Source organism: Blastomyces gilchristii (assembly GCF_000003855.2).
Source record: "Blastomyces gilchristii SLH14081 genomic scaffold supercont1.16, whole genome shotgun sequence".
Classification (NCBI taxonomy): Eukaryota; Fungi; Ascomycota; class Eurotiomycetes; order Onygenales; family Ajellomycetaceae; genus Blastomyces; species Blastomyces gilchristii.
This window is the reverse complement of record NW_003101667.1, coordinates 1,245,860-1,261,043: the sequence shown is the minus strand read 5'-3', so window position 1 is coordinate 1,261,043 and position 15,184 is coordinate 1,245,860. Positions and strand designations below refer to the sequence as shown.

At 50.9% G+C, this 15,184-nt stretch overlaps 6 protein-coding genes across 7 annotated transcripts; 3 read left to right on the top strand and 3 right to left on the bottom strand.

Annotated features, from left to right (window-relative positions):
- Positions 1 to 57: 57 nt before the first annotated feature.
- On the bottom strand, positions 58 to 1,926 carry BDBG_17514 (uncharacterized protein; the record flags this gene model as incomplete). Its single annotated transcript, XM_031725211.1, has 1 exon — positions 58 to 1,926. Exon 1 carries the CDS (start codon positions 1,870 to 1,872, stop codon positions 58 to 60), a length of 1,815 nt encoding a protein of 604 aa, XP_031579813.1. The 5' UTR covers positions 1,873 to 1,926.
- Positions 1,927 to 2,220: 294 nt separating this feature from the next.
- BDBG_17513 (uncharacterized protein) lies at positions 2,221 to 2,795 on the bottom strand (the record flags this gene model as incomplete). The annotated part of the gene is made up of 1 exon (XM_031725210.1): positions 2,221 to 2,795. The coding sequence occupies one exon, from the start codon at positions 2,793 to 2,795 to the stop codon at positions 2,280 to 2,282; it is 516 nt and encodes a 171-aa protein (XP_031579812.1). The 3' UTR covers positions 2,221 to 2,279.
- An 11-nt stretch (positions 2,796 to 2,806) lies between these two features.
- Positions 2,807 to 3,558, bottom strand: BDBG_17512 (uncharacterized protein; the record flags this gene model as incomplete). The annotated part of the gene is made up of 2 exons (XM_031725209.1): positions 2,807 to 2,866; positions 2,908 to 3,558. 2 exons carry the CDS (start codon positions 3,556 to 3,558, stop codon positions 2,843 to 2,845), a joined length of 675 nt encoding a protein of 224 aa, XP_031579811.1. The 3' UTR covers positions 2,807 to 2,842.
- A 352-nt stretch (positions 3,559 to 3,910) lies between these two features.
- Positions 3,911 to 8,032, top strand: BDBG_06877. 2 transcript variants are annotated; one of them, XM_031722810.1, is made up of 7 exons: positions 3,917 to 4,423; positions 4,524 to 5,253; positions 5,506 to 5,539; positions 5,639 to 5,798; positions 5,873 to 6,452; positions 6,538 to 6,698; positions 6,794 to 7,958. In XM_031722810.1, the coding sequence occupies exons 2-7, from the start codon at positions 4,996 to 4,998 to the stop codon at positions 7,401 to 7,403; spliced, it is 1,803 nt and encodes a 600-aa protein (XP_031579810.1). In that variant the 5' UTR covers positions 3,917 to 4,423; positions 4,524 to 4,995; the 3' UTR covers positions 7,404 to 7,958. The 2 variants fall into 2 exon arrangements, with proteins under 2 accessions (XP_002622759.1, XP_031579810.1); XM_002622713.2 differs by having other exon boundaries at positions 3,911 to 5,253; positions 6,794 to 8,032.
- A 286-nt stretch (positions 8,033 to 8,318) lies between these two features.
- On the top strand, positions 8,319 to 9,423 carry BDBG_06876 (methyl-CpG-binding domain-containing protein 4). Its single transcript, XM_031722809.1, has one exon. The coding sequence runs from the start codon at positions 8,361 to 8,363 to the stop codon at positions 9,348 to 9,350; it is 990 nt and encodes a 329-aa protein (XP_031579809.1). The 5' UTR covers positions 8,319 to 8,360; the 3' UTR covers positions 9,351 to 9,423.
- Positions 9,424 to 10,171: 748 nt separating this feature from the next.
- On the top strand, positions 10,172 to 12,895 carry BDBG_06875 (uncharacterized protein; the record flags this gene model as incomplete). Its single annotated transcript, XM_002622711.1, has 1 exon — positions 10,172 to 12,895. The coding sequence occupies one exon, from the start codon at positions 10,172 to 10,174 to the stop codon at positions 12,893 to 12,895; it is 2,724 nt and encodes a 907-aa protein (XP_002622757.1).
- Between the last annotated feature and the right edge of the window lie 2,289 nt (positions 12,896 to 15,184).

Sequence of the window (15,184 nt, the reverse complement as noted above, 5' to 3'; positions counted from 1 at the left end):
TTGTCTCCCGTGTTCCCGACTCTTCACTTAGCAATATGTATCACCGGTCCTCGCTGTTCACGCAATCCCATTTACACTCTCATTTGCATTCCCAATTACCTCCGCACTGTCACTCGCACCCTCACCACCAACCTCACCGGCACCATTCTCAGTTACATCTGGATGCCCCTTCTCCCGCTCCTCCCGCTCCTCTTTCTCAACCTCCTCCTCCCAATTATCGACAACATCCTCCGCGAACCCCGCAGGAAACTGCCTCCAACCACTCCCACTGCCACTCCCACCGCCAGAACCAGAGACAACCGCCCTTCCCTTAACCCTCCCCGCAATCCCAACCCCACTCCTCAACACCAACGTCCCCCCCTTCTCACCACCCAACACCCCATTCCCATTCCCAACCGCGCCAAACCCAAACGCAGATTCCGGCGGGACAGCCGTCGGCCGTTTCCTAGACGCAACTTGCGCCCACCCACCATCACCCGCCCCCGCACTTATAGCGCCGAAATCCCCATCACCGCTCTCGTAGACTGCCCGAATCTTCTCCGCAGCCGCGGCAGAAGCCCTTTTCGCCTCTCGCTCCCGCACCCGTTCCCTCTCACGCATCTTCGCGCACTCGCCCACACTCACCCCGCCAATCCCGACGCCCACATGCGCGCCCATCTCGGCCCCAAGACCGCGCGGCGGCACCCAGTGCGCGGTTTTGAAGACGGCGACGTGCCGGTGGGGTTCTGGATCGCAGGATTCGGATACGAAGCCCCAATCAGCGGCGAGGAAGTGGATGAAGGCGCGGAGCTGAGTGCGGGCGGGCGGGAAGCGGGCGGTGCGTTGCGTTTGGCTTGTGGCGAGGGTGTGGAGGGTTGTTTCGTAGGTTTGGAGGGTGGAGAGGGTGGAGGTTGTGGAGAGGGTTAGGTAGAGGTCGAGGGTTTCGGAGGAGTATGGGAGGGTGGTTCCTGTTGTTGCGGTCATGGAGTCCCCGTCAGCTGGTGTTGCTGATGTTGTGAGTGGGTCTATGGAGATGTTTAGGGCGGAGGCGAGGGAGCGGTTGCGTTGGAGGCGGGCGCATTCGTCGTCGCATTTTAAGGGGCTGGGGGATTGAGATTGTTGGTGTTGTTGAAAGCGGTTTTTGTCGTCTCGGGAAGCGTTGCAGCGTTTTTCTTGTTTTAAACGGCCGCAGGGGCATGTTATTGTGATGAGGGATTGGCATGGGGTTTTCTCCTGGCAGGGGAATGGAGCGTGACATGGATCGGAGCACGGGTGGGGGCAGAGCTTTTTGATCTTCCCGCATGCTTGGTGGCAGGGTTCGGTCGAGTCCTCACATTCCCCCGGCCGATGGCAAAGATTCTTACATGTGTGGGAGCCGCATTTGAGCTCCTTGCCGCATACAAGTCCGCATCGCGGGTCCGTTAGCCAACACGGTTGATTCTTCAATGCCTTTTTCGCACAGAGGCAGCGTTTCTCTGTCAGGAATGGGCACTTGGGGCAGCTCTCGTCGTCAGTGTGACAATTGTGAGACGTCTGCGGGTGTCCACATGATTTTGGCCTCGCACAATCGTAATGGCATGGAGGGGGTTGTGTCCCACATGGCAATGGAGGGTATAGGACTGATCGACCACAGTTGCAGGATATTTCCTCGAATATCGCTTCTCGACATGTACTGCAGCTTCCCTTGTGGCAGAGCTCCTGGCACGTATGTTTTGAGCATTTCAGCATCCTTCCGCACACTCGTGTACAGATATGCTCCGCTTCGATATCGTTGTCATTAGGGCGATTGACAATATTGAGCGACTTCAGCTTTCGCTTTGTCGCTTGTCGCTCAATTGCCTTGCGCTCGCCGGGGCAGCACCGCTCACCGCAATTGTGCCTCCCACAGTTCATCGTTGCTTTACACAGTCGAAAGCACTGAGGTGGTTCAATTACCCCTTGGTGGCACAACGATTGGAAGGAAGCCTTTCCACATCTGCAATTTATGGACACCCTCAAGAAACAAGGTGGACAGGGGCCAGTGTGGCAGGGAACGGGGCACTTATGCTGACAGGGAAGCAGACTCCCACATGGTTCCTTACAATTTGGTATGGGGTCTTGACATGACGTTCTGGGCTGATAGCCTGGAATATCAGATAAAGCTGTCTTCCCGCAAGCGCATTTTGTGATAACATCGGGAGAACTGGGACAATGTGGCACAGCCACATCCTGTGGATGGCACCGTTTCTGGCATCTATGTACTCCACAGTCGTAGTCGCGATCGCAGATCTCTTTACAATCAAAACAGCCTACCCATTCCTCTACCCTTTCTTCGGAAGTGCCCTTGCCGTGGGTGAGACGGCTCTGTTTCTCTTCATCTCGATTACTACACATAATTCTCGTCTCAGACTTTCCGCAATAACATCTCGCATCGACAATTTCCTCGCAGGCCCCGCAGAGGCCTTCATGACAAGGACGAGGACATTTGTGTTGGAGACACGGCAGCAACTCCCCGCATGGTTCCCGACAGCTCCAACCATTCTCATAATCAGTGTCAACGCATTTCTTAGTCGACTCGTGGCGCCCACAAAAACAAAACTGCGTTGGGCCCATAGCCGCGCACGGAGGACAAGGGCCTGAATGGCACACAGAATCGCAAGGGTGTGGACACCCTCTCCTCGCCCTGGAGCACGTTTGGCCACAAGAATGGGGCGGTAATCCCGGCAAAGGTCGCGGATCCATCTCTTTCTCGCACCAACAGTTGTACGTCGATGGTAAAATGTCGTGTGGCAAGTTGCATCCCGGGCAACGCCACTGTCGCGGGTGGTCTTGCCCATCCTCGTGGTCCTGCTGTTGCCTTGGCCTCGCCATTACCGAGCCTTCGTTATTCGACCATTTCTTTATGCAACTGAGATGGAAAACCGTCCAGCATAATGAACAGGACCATACTCTCGTCTTTCGACCAAGTTCGTTTGTGCATATGGGGCATTCGTATATCCCGTTGGCGATGTCCTCGTGCGTGCGCGTGGCAATGTCATGCGCCGTAGATTTTGCTTTAGGAGGCCTTGGTTGTCTCGTTCGTTCCCGGATGGGCGTAGAGGAATGAGAAAGTGTCGGTGTAGTTGTAGACATAGGAACTTGGACTCCAGGTATAAATTCCGGCGCACTGGGTCGTAGTGAGCCCTGCTCCCCTTGCGCAGAAGAACCGTCTCCTCTGCCATCTTTAGCTGTCTCTGGTGCTTCTCGTGTCAATTGGCCGCCAAATGATCTTCCCATCCCGGCCACGGTTTTCGTCGTATTAGGTGCATCACCCCGCCCTCTCCCTCTCGCGGATATTGTTGTTCCTGCTCCCGTTCCTGCTCCTGTCCCCGCTCCCCTACGGCTTGGCCCAACACCTCGTCTCCCTCTTCCGTGAACAAACGGCCGATTGTGTGATGTATCTACATCTCTACCGCTCTCACGGTTTCCTCCTCTGCCTCGACGACCTATGCGCCTAGAACCGGAATTATTTGGGTTCAAGGTCTCATCCCGCGCAGACGTTTGATCTAACGGTGGATTTTGTACAGTCAAATACTGCGATTGAGTTGCTGTGGTCGTCATAGTTGGCAGACGACTGTGAGATATGTGCCAAGCAGTTGCCCGCTGGAGAGGGTTCACCTCTTTTGTCCGCGCTCGCGGAAGATAGGGGGGGTTATATGGACGGTGAAGAATTAATCGAGATGATGCTTCGATGGTTTGCTGAATGAGAGCTAGTTGCGAAAATGGGTATCTTCTTCTGATAAAATAAAAAATTGCTGGACTGCGGCGGCGAGGGTGGGTTAGTCATTCCTTGGCATGACGTTGGGCGCTGCGCTAAATTCATATAGGCAAGGCTGGTTCTTTCTGAGTCACCTCCTCTGGAAACTTCATCTCTTGAAATTGTGGTAGGATCCTTATTCATAAGATCTTGATGAAAGATGCAAGTATAGTCACTCAATCCATCAAACACCTGGCCTTTTTCATCTGTACTTTGCAAAAAGCAGCTGTAATATTAGTACAGACACTCTGTCCACTGAACAGTTGTGATATATTGAAGCTATACTTTTTAAAAAAGGTGGAGATCCGTACAAAAACGACGAGTACACACAGCCGCACTGAACAGGCCCTAATTAAATCATAAGTTAGCCTCCAAACAAGCAGGGTTTTAGGCTTTGAGCGCACATTGGCCACTAAACTGCACTAAAGCCATAGTGGGGATTTCGGGTGCCTCGGCTTTGGCGGAGGGTTTTTTTTTTTTTTTTTTTAGCCTCCTGCCGATTTCTTACCTGTCTCCGGCATCCGAAATAACCTCTTAACCTCCTCAGTTGTCGTCACTTTACAATCTTCCTTTAGTTACAAACCACAGACTACCACAGACCACCACAGACCCCGGGAGGGAGCGCTCAAAGATCATCATAGGGAGCTGTGGTGTGATTCTGTGCATATTGTATATTTTCCCCGTCCAATTTTGCTCCGTACACTTACTTAGTCCTGATCCCACTTTGCTTCCGTTTTTCGGCGCATACACTTACTCTCCTTTGTCAAAGCTTTCCACGCAAAAAGCTGTCCAGTCCCGGGGCTATCAACTGTATTGTCCGCCGATCACATTCATTTCCTGTCCTTGCCGACCACCGTATTGTAACCGCCAGAAAGGCCGTTGTCTCCCTTCGACAGCGCGCAAGAGCCCGGTCAGCACCATAACACGACCTGATCAATTATAATTCATGCACTGTTTGACTTTCCTTTCCTCCACTCCTGCTCCGCCCGTTTCTTGAGCCGAAGAGTACAAGCCGCTGCCCGATTGGACCCCTGTATGAGAACTGGGCTACCCGAGCCGATCAGCGTTGCGCCCGTCGAGGTTAAACAGCAAGGGAACAAAGAATCCTTCCAGAATTCAGTAAAAACAAAATATAGAGAATTGGAGCTTTAGCTGCATAGCAATACGTTCATATAAATACTCCCCGGTTCCCGGGTCGAGGAGGCGGGGCTTCTTCCCCCCCTCCTTTTCTCTTGGACAGGATGCTCACTGGGTTCCTTGCTCTTCTCACCTCAATTGCCATCACGGTGCTGCTCACGTCGTTTTACCTCTTCTCGTCCTTTACGACATTCACCGAGACATGGGGTGCGAAGCTGAGTGGTTCTGGAGGAAACCCGGGTAAATATGGCAATTGTGGTGGGCATCATCATGGCGAGCTGGGTGCTGTTGCCTCTGAGAATCGGAATTGTAGCCGGCTTGGGGGGGAGATGTTGAAGATTGGCGGAAATGCGGCGGATGCTGTGAGTCTTTTTTTTTTTTTTTTTTTTTTTTCATATCCCCCTCGTTTCCTTCATTATTGGTCTTCTTATGTATTTCTGGAGTGGATTGGTCGTGTTATCTTGTCGCTTCACATCCTGGAGGGCTTCCAGGATTCCCGATCCCCGATTGATTGACATATGTTTCACCTGTATCTCGGTTGGCGGAGTCAAGAGTTGAACTGCGTGGATGCGTGCTTTGAAATGCTAAGGATATAAACTCATTCGGTCGTCTAGATGGTCGCAACCGTCTTCTGCATTGGCGTAACTGGTAGGTTTTTTCCTTCCCTTCTTTCATTCCCCTCTACAACCAAGGGATTCCCCAGTGAGTAGAAATGTGCCTTTGCTAACTGCGTGCTTCTCGTTCCAGCAATGTATCATAGCGGTATCGGTGGCGGTGGATTTGCCGTCGTGCGAACGCCGGATGACAAGTACGAGTTCATCGATTTCAGAGAGGTGGCCCCCGCAGCTGCGTTTGAAGACATGTATAAGGATAATGTGGAAGGGTCCATTATAGGGGGTCTGGCTAGGTATATGCTGAGCTACTCGATATACCCTACCAAAAATTTTCCTTTCTTACTAACCAATTACCCCACGACTACAGCGGCGTACCTGGTGAAGTTCGCGGTCTGGAATACTTGCATAAGAAATATGGCATTTTGCCCTGGTCAACCGTCATGCAGCCGGCCATCCGCACTGCGCGTCATGGATGGCCCGTCAACGAGGATCTGGTCCATTACATGGAGGCCGACACGGCTGGGGAAAATGATTTTCTGTCCAAAGATCCTGCCTGGGCAGTCGACTTTGCCCCCAATGGAGTCCTATTGGGGTTGGGAGATATCATCACTCGTCGACGATATGCTGACACGCTCGAGAAAATTGCCAAATATGGGGCTGATGCTTTTTATTCTGGACCTATTGCGCAGGCCACGATCAGAGCCCTCCAGGCGCAGAATGGGACCATGACCTTGGATGATTTGAAGAACTATACCGTTGCGATTCGAGGTATCTCACAGGTCAGCTACCGGGGCTACAAAGTGACCAGCACGAGTGCTCCGTCTAGCGGTGTTGTTACAATGAGTATCTTGAACATTTTGAATGAGTATGATGATTTCTTCGCGCCGGGTAACGTGAATCTCAGCACCCACCGCCTTGCTGAAGCAATGCGGTTTGCCTACGGACAGGTAAGCACCCCCTACTTCTACTCCCGATTCACCTGTATGGGGGCTACGTTTTTTCTGAATACTGACCCACAAGTACTCCCCATAGCGTACGCAATTAGGTGACCCTTCCTTTGTGAAGCGATTGGCCGAATTTGAAGATCATATGCTCAATGCTTCCACGGCCGCTATGATTCGAGCTAAAATCTCCGACCACCATACCCAAGACATCTCTGCATATGACCCAGAGGGACTAGAAAGTCTAGATACGTATGTTCCAGCCCATCCCAGAAGATTCTGTAGAAGGGGCGGACACAAAACTAGGCCCATGGTGCATTCGAACGAATAACTCACATCCTTTTCAGCCCGGGAACTTCCCACCTCGTCTCCACCGACCGCTCCGGCCTCGCCGTCAGCCTCACCACAACCATAAACCTCCTCTTCGGCAGCAAACTCATCGTCCCCGAAACCGGCATAATCATGAACGACGAGATGAACGACTTCTCCATCCCCAATGCCGACAACGCCTTCGGCTTCATCCCGTCGCCCGCCAACTTCATCCGCCCGGGTAAACGCATGCTATCCTCCATGTGCCCGACAATCGTCACCCATCCCAACGGCACGCTCTACTTCGTCACGGGTGCCGCGGGCGGCTCGCGCATCATCACCAGCGTCGTGCAGAGTATCATCAACGTCATTGATAGGGGTATGTCGGCGGCCGAGGCGCTGCGGGAACCCCGCCTGCATGACCAGCTTGTGCCGAATGTGTCGATGTTTGAGTATCCCTTTGATAACAGCACGGTGGCGTTTATGGCTGGGCGGAACCATACGGTGCAACACGTGCCACTGGGGAGGAGCACGGTGCAGTCGATCCGGGTGTTTGGGGAGAGCAAGTTTGAGGCGGTTGGGGAGCCTAGGCAGAAGAATTCTGGCGGGGTGGTTGTGTGTGGGGGTGAGTGCGCTGATTTTTGTTGAACTTGTAGACACCTATCTCCTTCCAAAGAAGATTTTGGACCGGTTATAGAGCCATCGTTATAATATATATACCCTTGTTAAAATCGAGGCGAACGAGATGAACCGTATTCATTTCTTTCATATTGGAGCTACCGACTGGGCTGCTCCTTTCTTAATCAGACAGTGATGGTAGTTGTTATAGTAGTAGTGGCGAGGACTCAACGTGGGGGGGCGCTTAGTCGGGGTGTCGGACGGGTATAACTATATGAGATTGGAGGACAACAGTAGCAATCTGTCGAAGTGGAGGACGGGCGAATGACAGGCTCAGCTGGCTGTATTTGTAAGGTATCATCCTAAGTAAATATCCCAAGGCCCGTCTAAGCGTTTATTGGCGGTTTTACAATAAGTGATATACTATCCCCAATATCACAGCTAGAATAAACAGCCGAAGCGGGTGACTAATGTTTGGGAGGCTTAAATCCAAACTAGGTTAACATGCCCCGGCCAACATAATTGACCTTAATAACGGCTCATAAGGGTTCACCATATTTTAAAATGAGGGTTTGAATAGCGGAGTAAATAAACCAATGGCCTATTTTCTAGATATTTTGAAGGCCACCAGCAGAGAAGGCCCTTGGCCCATATATATATCCCACTGGATTTGTTGCGTTCGTTTATCTGAAACGTCAAGCCACTGTGGCAGGGGGTATGCAGTCTTCCCCCGTCATTGGATGGCCTTCCCTCCACCTTGAGTTCAGGTTTAGGTTTAAGGTTGCCTGGAAGGTTGCGCGCAGCGTTCCGCAACGAGCGGCGGGCGCTTAGTTGTTGCAGGCATGGTCGGGAACGGAGCCATGGTACGCATTAACGGTTTATTTTTCCTTGCATATTAGCTTTTTGATATGCAGGGCTAAAAACAAAACAGAGCATTGAGCTCGCCAGGGACGGTCCGGAAGTTGGGTAAGGTTATATATATATAAAATGGAGAGAAAGAGCACCAGAATTAAAATAAATGGTGTATGCGACTCAAGCGAAGTTGAACCTCGGACTGGACTGCTGGTGGGGGCACCACGTGATAGGGAACCTCGACCACTGACTCAGCAAGCCGCAAGAACAAGCACCATCTTCGTCAACAGCCTTGGAATCTCCCCGAAATATATGGCCAAACAGCCCAAGAAGTCCCCCTATTTCCCCCAGGAGCGCCGAAATGCCGCTTCCTGCCTCCCGTTCCCTCCAATATCGGCCCAATCTTTCGGCTTGATCCAAGAGAAGCTCGCCCACGACCCGTTCCGGCTATTGATCTCAACGATCTTCCTTAATCGAACCCGGGGCGAAGTTGCGATCCCGGTTCTATACAGCGTCTTTGAGAGATATCCGACCGTCGCAGCCCTTGCAGAGGCGCAGGAAGAGGATGTTGTCGAGATGATACGCTGTCTGGGATTCCAGAATGCCCGTGCGCGCAAATGTATTGCCCTTGCGAAGCTCTGGATTGATAACCCCCCAGCCAAAGGAAGACGGTATAGGAAGCTACATTATCCCAACAAGGGCGACGGGCGTGATATCAAACCTAGAGAATGTGTGGAAGACGGTGACGCACGGGTTGCCTGGGAAATTGCCCATCTTCCCGGCCTGGGCTCGTATGCCATTGATAGCTGGAGGATATTTTGTCGTGATGAGTTGAGGGGCCTGGCGAGTGACTGGAAGGGCACGGAGGCGTCTGATGGATTTGTGCCGGAGTGGAAATCAGTGGTTCCCAAGGATAAAGAGCTGCGTGGGTATTTGACCTGGATGTGGCTCAAGGAAGGGTGGGAATGGGAAGTGGAGACGGGGCGTAGAAAACGGGCGAGCAAGAAGCTCCTCAGTGCTGCCATGAAGGGAAGCATTGCCGTTGAAACAAACGGCAGTTGGATTCTTGAATCTTCGATGGCGGAAACGTCAATATATTTTGAAAAAGCAATTCAGGATAAATGATAACGTAATAATTTTTTGTTCTATAAATATATATATATATGTCTTTCTGGATTTAGCCATGTTTATAAAAATCGTACTGATATTTACAATTTTGTTATTCTATTTGGCTACATATTACCAGAAAACCCAGGATTTACAGCATCCAAAGAAAAAGAAATGATTAATGTCTCAGCGCTGTCCAAGTCAACCAGTTCAGGCCAATGTTGGTGTGGTGATTGATGGATAGCCGAATCCGGTAATAAGCAACACAACGTCCGACCGAGCCTCATTGACCGTTTCGCCGTCCGAGAGATCAACCTGTATCACAGCCCAAGCCACTTCCGTAAAGGCTCCCGATTGGCTGTACGAACCCATGTTTGCTGTAGAGTCAAGCCGATTGAGCCACTCTTTGGGGAATTTCTAGCGCTTCTGTGCAGTCTTCCGTGCAACGCCCAAAAAACTCAGGCTCTTGTGTCGTCCGCTGCCTTGCGTGTATCGGCCATTCAGGCATTCAGCATTTCACGCTTGGTCCCGCAACTTGACTCGCTTGTTTAGACACGGGAGTCCCAGCTTAGCAAAGTTGAAGTCAGCATCTGGACGTTTCACCGACGCACCAACCAAATGCACCCCTCCGTCATCAGTCACACCCTTGTCCCTCACGTTAAACCCGAATCGGGTCTGAATAGAAGCCACAAGGAACAAGCATTTGGAGATTTGATGTTGAACAGATCGGTTTCTTAGTGGCTGGCAAAGGAATCTTCGCTACAAGCTGTGGATTACACGCCACAGCCGACGAGCCATCTTACGCCGGAGGGATTCCTTGTCGTTCCCTGGAGTGCGTCATGACCGTGAAAGACGATGACCGGGATCGCCCACGCAGGAGTCAGAGAGAAAAGGACAGGGAACAACGTCGCCCTCGATATCGCTCGCCACCATCGTTACTAGGGGATCCCGTTGAAAAGGAAGGAAGCAGACACTCTGATACCAGATACGAGAGACGGACACCTAGGATATTCCACAGAACAAGACCAAGCGACCCCGCCACCAGAGAGAGAGAACGGAGAAGGGCTGCTACAGGAGACCACAGGTTGAACTCATCAAATCCATCGATGCCCGCCTCCGACTCGAATTCCCGCCCCTCCTCTGCCTGCTTCCTGGAGTCAAAGCCCAGTTTACCGTATCCGACATTCTCCAAAGCGCACAGCAAAGAAGCGGTCGGGGTTCTGGGGAGCAGGGAAAGCCTTGGGCAACCTAAAGTGGACATCTTGACGCCCGAACCAACTGATCTAACTACAAGAGATGAAGCAAGTGGCAAGGCAAGAGGAGATGACACTAGTCCTACAGAGCAGGGGAAGGCATCACGACGGCATAGCACTCACCGCTCCCCACCAAGCCCCCCGTTAACGAACCTCGATCAACAGTCAACGAGGAGGGACAGTACAAGTGGGAACAAGAGATCAGAGGAGAAACGAAGTACAACAAAGAACCAAGATGAAAAGAAGAAGCATAGGCCCAAACCCATCTCCAAGGATTCTACCTCAAGCTTGCGGCGCCGCAAGTCAGATGAAGGTTCGAAAACGAGCAGCAGAGGGTCAGGACCAAGTACACCGGGGAAGCTATTGTTTGAATCTCTGCACAATCAGCACAACAAATCTCCAACCAGCGGAAATGCATCTAAATCAAGACCGCTCGGGAGGAGCAATTCAGCCAAACAGTCATCCCGCAGAAAAGTAAAGTCCTCGCCGGACCAGTCATCAGTAACACAAGTCGAAATTGAAGTTGTACCCTCCACTGTCGACTCAGATGCAACATCTATCGCACCGAATCAGCAATCTACATATCAACGACCCTCGATGACTGTGAGAGCTCCGCCTGAACCTCGCAGAACTCCTACGCCAAGAGGATACTCTTCCCCGAGGAAGCAGAGCCCGCCATCAGCACTTCACTCCCCGTCCACTGGGCTGCCCCCGCCCCCGCCTCCACCACCTAATGTGCCCATTACCATCCCGAAAGTGGACTATTTACTGAACAATGGTGGGCTCAAATATCATGTTCCTAGGAGCTTCCTCGGGGCGGGCGAGTCTGCAAACATGCCGCAGGATTTCTTCAAACCCGCTGCAGCTGCCTCAAAACTTTTTGAGCCATACAATAAGCTACTGGACGACTACGGGGCAGTTATATCGAAATGCGGATCCCTCGCCGTTGCTACAGGGTATAGATCGGTCGCAAGGAGGCTGTTGGACAGGTTGGAAGCCGTGTTTGCGCGAGATATTTCGTCTGAATCATGCCAGTGCGTCTTGTGTTCCCACAGCGAGGTTTCGCCAGAGGGAGTGAGCTGGGGCGAGGTTTTGGAGCTTGTTTCTGGTCGACAAGATCTACCGCCGTGGCCTCCGTTTAACATCGCTTCCCAACCGGGCGCCGCAGATATTACGGAATCAAACAGTGACGAACCCATGCAGAAGTTGGATATGGATATCCCAGAGGAGTTTAGGGAACACTTTGTTCGCCAGTCTAGGAAAACGAAGCATGCTGTGGATAAATGGCTTTCTTGCAACAACGACCACCAAAGCGGCAGCCCGCCTGAGGAAATTGATGACGAGACTCTTATGTTTGCAATGGTAACTTATTTGGACAAGGAGGAAAGAGAATTATTCAGTGCACTATTAGATATCTCAATGGGACCGCCAGAGCCAAAACGCGAAACTCCCAAACCACGAGATCGACCAGATGCCATCGTTCAATCCGGCGCTGCTATCCAACGACTATACAGGCTATCTGTCCCACCCCGTGACCCTGAAACAGCGCTTTATTTGCTGAAGAACCCAGGCATACACCACGTTCTAGCCACACTAGCAGCCATCAGCAGCGATGAATGGGACATTCTCATATCAGGACGATTCGACGGATTCCTCCGCAGCGGGGCCGACGACGACCTTCCCCAAACTTTCTCCGCCCCTCCCATCCGCGGGGCCAGACCCGGCTCCACCCGACCCACTTCCCAAGCATCCAACACCAGACTCCGAAACGTCAGCCAGCCGTACGGCGGTTCTTCATATCCATCCCGCACCTCCACGCCGGCGCCGGCCTCATTTGGCGCCCCGATCTACGTCGATGAGGACACTGAAATCGCCGCCCTTGCTGAAATAGAACGAGATATCTACCTGGGCATGGAAGCGCTGGAAGACGCCTTCGAAATCCTGCATGTCAAAGCAGAGGCGATCCGCGGTGCTCTTCGCGAGCGTGGCGCAGGCTTGCACGTTGCCAATCTAGCGCGGCGCGGGGGATCAGGCGGTGTTGAGGTGCTCTCTGGCACCCCTGCGGCCGGCATCGGGGGCTACGGGCCGAATGGCCACGGTGGGTGGGAGAGCTCGACGGATGACGGGATCGACGATGGGGTTTCGGAGATTCTGCCGTCTGATTCTGCAAGTAATATTAGCTCGAGTCGAAGGCGACGGCCGAAGAGACGGAATGAGAGGAGGACGCCGGTTGTTTTTGAAGAGGAGGAGGAAGATGATGATAACGAGATTGTTGCGACGCATGATTATAGGACGAGGAAGAAACATTAGGTTCTGGGGAGAGTTGTTGGGGGTGTGAATGTGTCCCGAGATGCCGCATGTAACATGCGGTGTATCTGTATTAACGAAAAAAATTATGTCATGGATCCCTTCCTTCGTTTCGTGTTTGTGCTTGCTCCCTTTTGACTTGATTCGTTTGTTCTTACGTTCCATTGCTACCGCTTTTCTCTCTCTCTCTCTCTCTCTTTTTTTTTTTTTTTTTTTTTTTTTTTTTTTTTTTCTTGTATGTGCATCTGCTATTTGTGATCATTTCTGCTCTATACAAGCTTTGCATGGCCGCTCTCAGCAACATCCCCATGTTAGAAAGGGAAGGAAAGAAAGGGGGAAAGAAAAAGCATGTCGACGCTTTACGATGACATTAAACGGCTTGATACCCAGTAATGGACTACTAATATGAAATGAGAAACACGATCATGGAATAAATTCAGCGGGCGGAAATGTTTAATGTATCTCCTGTCTTTTTCTTTTCTTTTCTTTTCTTTTCTTCTCCTTTCCTACTGTTATTTTCTTTTCTCCCGGCATCTATTCCTTATCTTTTATATTCCCACTTTATCTTTTCTCCGCAGCATGAAAATTGTTTCATACTTCATACTCCGAGCTTTCACCTGGTTCTGTAATTCAGCTTTATTCCAAAGTTTTACTGTCTCTCCTCCCATAACCATAAGATACCACCGCTGCCATCTCATACCCAAAACGCATTTTCTTCTTGCAAAAATGACCGATAGTTGATCAATAAAAGGGGATAGATAACATGGCATATACAGTATTGCCTGTTCACTCTAGCTTTTTTTATTATCATATGTTCCCTCTTTCTTTACGCCCTCTGAAGCCCCCCAGTGTTGTTTGCGTGTTCGTTTCCACATTGCCGTGACCAAAATAACACCCTCATGCCCTCTCCCCGCCCCTTTCTTTCCCCAGCTCATCAGGAAACGAACGGTTCATTGGACATATTTGGGATATGTACTGTATTGAATGCATGATTTTACCTACCCGAGTCAACGGTATTTTTCTTTTATTATTATTATTATTATCATCTCTCTATATCTCTCTATATATTAAAGAAAAACCAACTTTTCCGTGCAAAAAACGCTGTAACGTGACCTCACATGACGTCACGTGCACCCCATCAAAAATCCATGGATACGTAGTGGCGCCTGCCAATTGCACCACTCTATCTACCCCCTATCATCACCACCGCCTCTAACGCCCCGTAGCACCCCCTATTACTTCCACTTCATACCCCTACCTCCATCTTACCACTCACTCTTACCACCCCTACCACCCCTACCACTTCTATCACCTCTACCACTCCTACCACCCCTACCACCTTTACCACCACTGCCTCTACCACCCCACAGCCCCCCCTATCACTTCCACTCCATATCTCTACCCTACCCCCATCTTACCACTCACTCTCTTACCATCCCTATCACCTCTACCACCTCTACACTTCTTTTCACTCCGACCCCCCCCTTACCACCCCTTATCACCCCTTACCACCCCTACCACCCCTACCACCTCTACCACCACCACTGCCTCTACCGCCTCGCAGCACTCTCTATCACTTCCACTCTCTATCTCTACTCTCATCTTACCATTCTACCCCTCTCTTACCATCTCTATCACCTCTCCCATTTCTACCACCTCTATCACCCCTCTCTATCACCTTTTCCACTCTCTAGCCTCTCTATCATCATCATTATCTCTACTACTCTACAGTCTCTTCTATCACTTTCACTATCTCTACTTCTCTCTTACTATCTCTACCATATTTTGATCTCTGTGTTTATAGTATATACTGCTAAATACTCTGTAATAAAATCTCATGTGATGTTATATATATCTCTTTGAATTTATGAATGAGATTGAATAGCTGACTGTGTAGTCTGTACAGCTCTGATTAATCTGATAATGATAATAGAGATGATACAGAGTGAAAGAGAGTAGTAGAAGAAGTAGAGATGATAATGATGATGATGATGAGAGAATAGAGAGTGAAAGAGATGAAAAGAGTGATAACAGTGAATAGAGATAGAGAATGAAAGTGATAAAGAGGGTTGTGAGGTGATAGAGGCAGTGATAGTGGTAGAGGGGATAGGGGTGGTAAAGGGGGGGTAGAGATAGAGAGGTGGAAGTGATAGGGGGAGCTGTGAGGTGGTAGAGGCGGTGGTGATGGTAGAGAGAGTAGGGGTGAAAGGAGTGGTAAGAGGGTAGGGGTAGAGGGTGGAAATGATAGAGGGGGCTATGAGGCAGTAGACGCGGTGGTGGTGGTAGAGGGGG

Coding starts and splice junctions, on each gene's coding strand:
- BDBG_06877 (XM_002622713.2), top strand. CDS start 4,996: ATGCTCACTGGGTTCCTTGCTCTTCTCACCTCAATTGCCATCACGGTG. Junction 5,540..5,638: donor CTTCTGCATTGGCGTAACTG/GTAGGTTTTTTC, acceptor TTCTCGTTCCAG/CAATGTATCATAGCGGTATC. Junction 5,799..5,872: donor ATTATAGGGGGTCTGGCTAG/GTATATGCTGAG, acceptor CCACGACTACAG/CGGCGTACCTGGTGAAGTTC.
- BDBG_06876 (XM_031722809.1), top strand. CDS start 8,361: ATGGAGAGAAAGAGCACCAGAATTAAAATAAATGGTGTATGCGACTCA.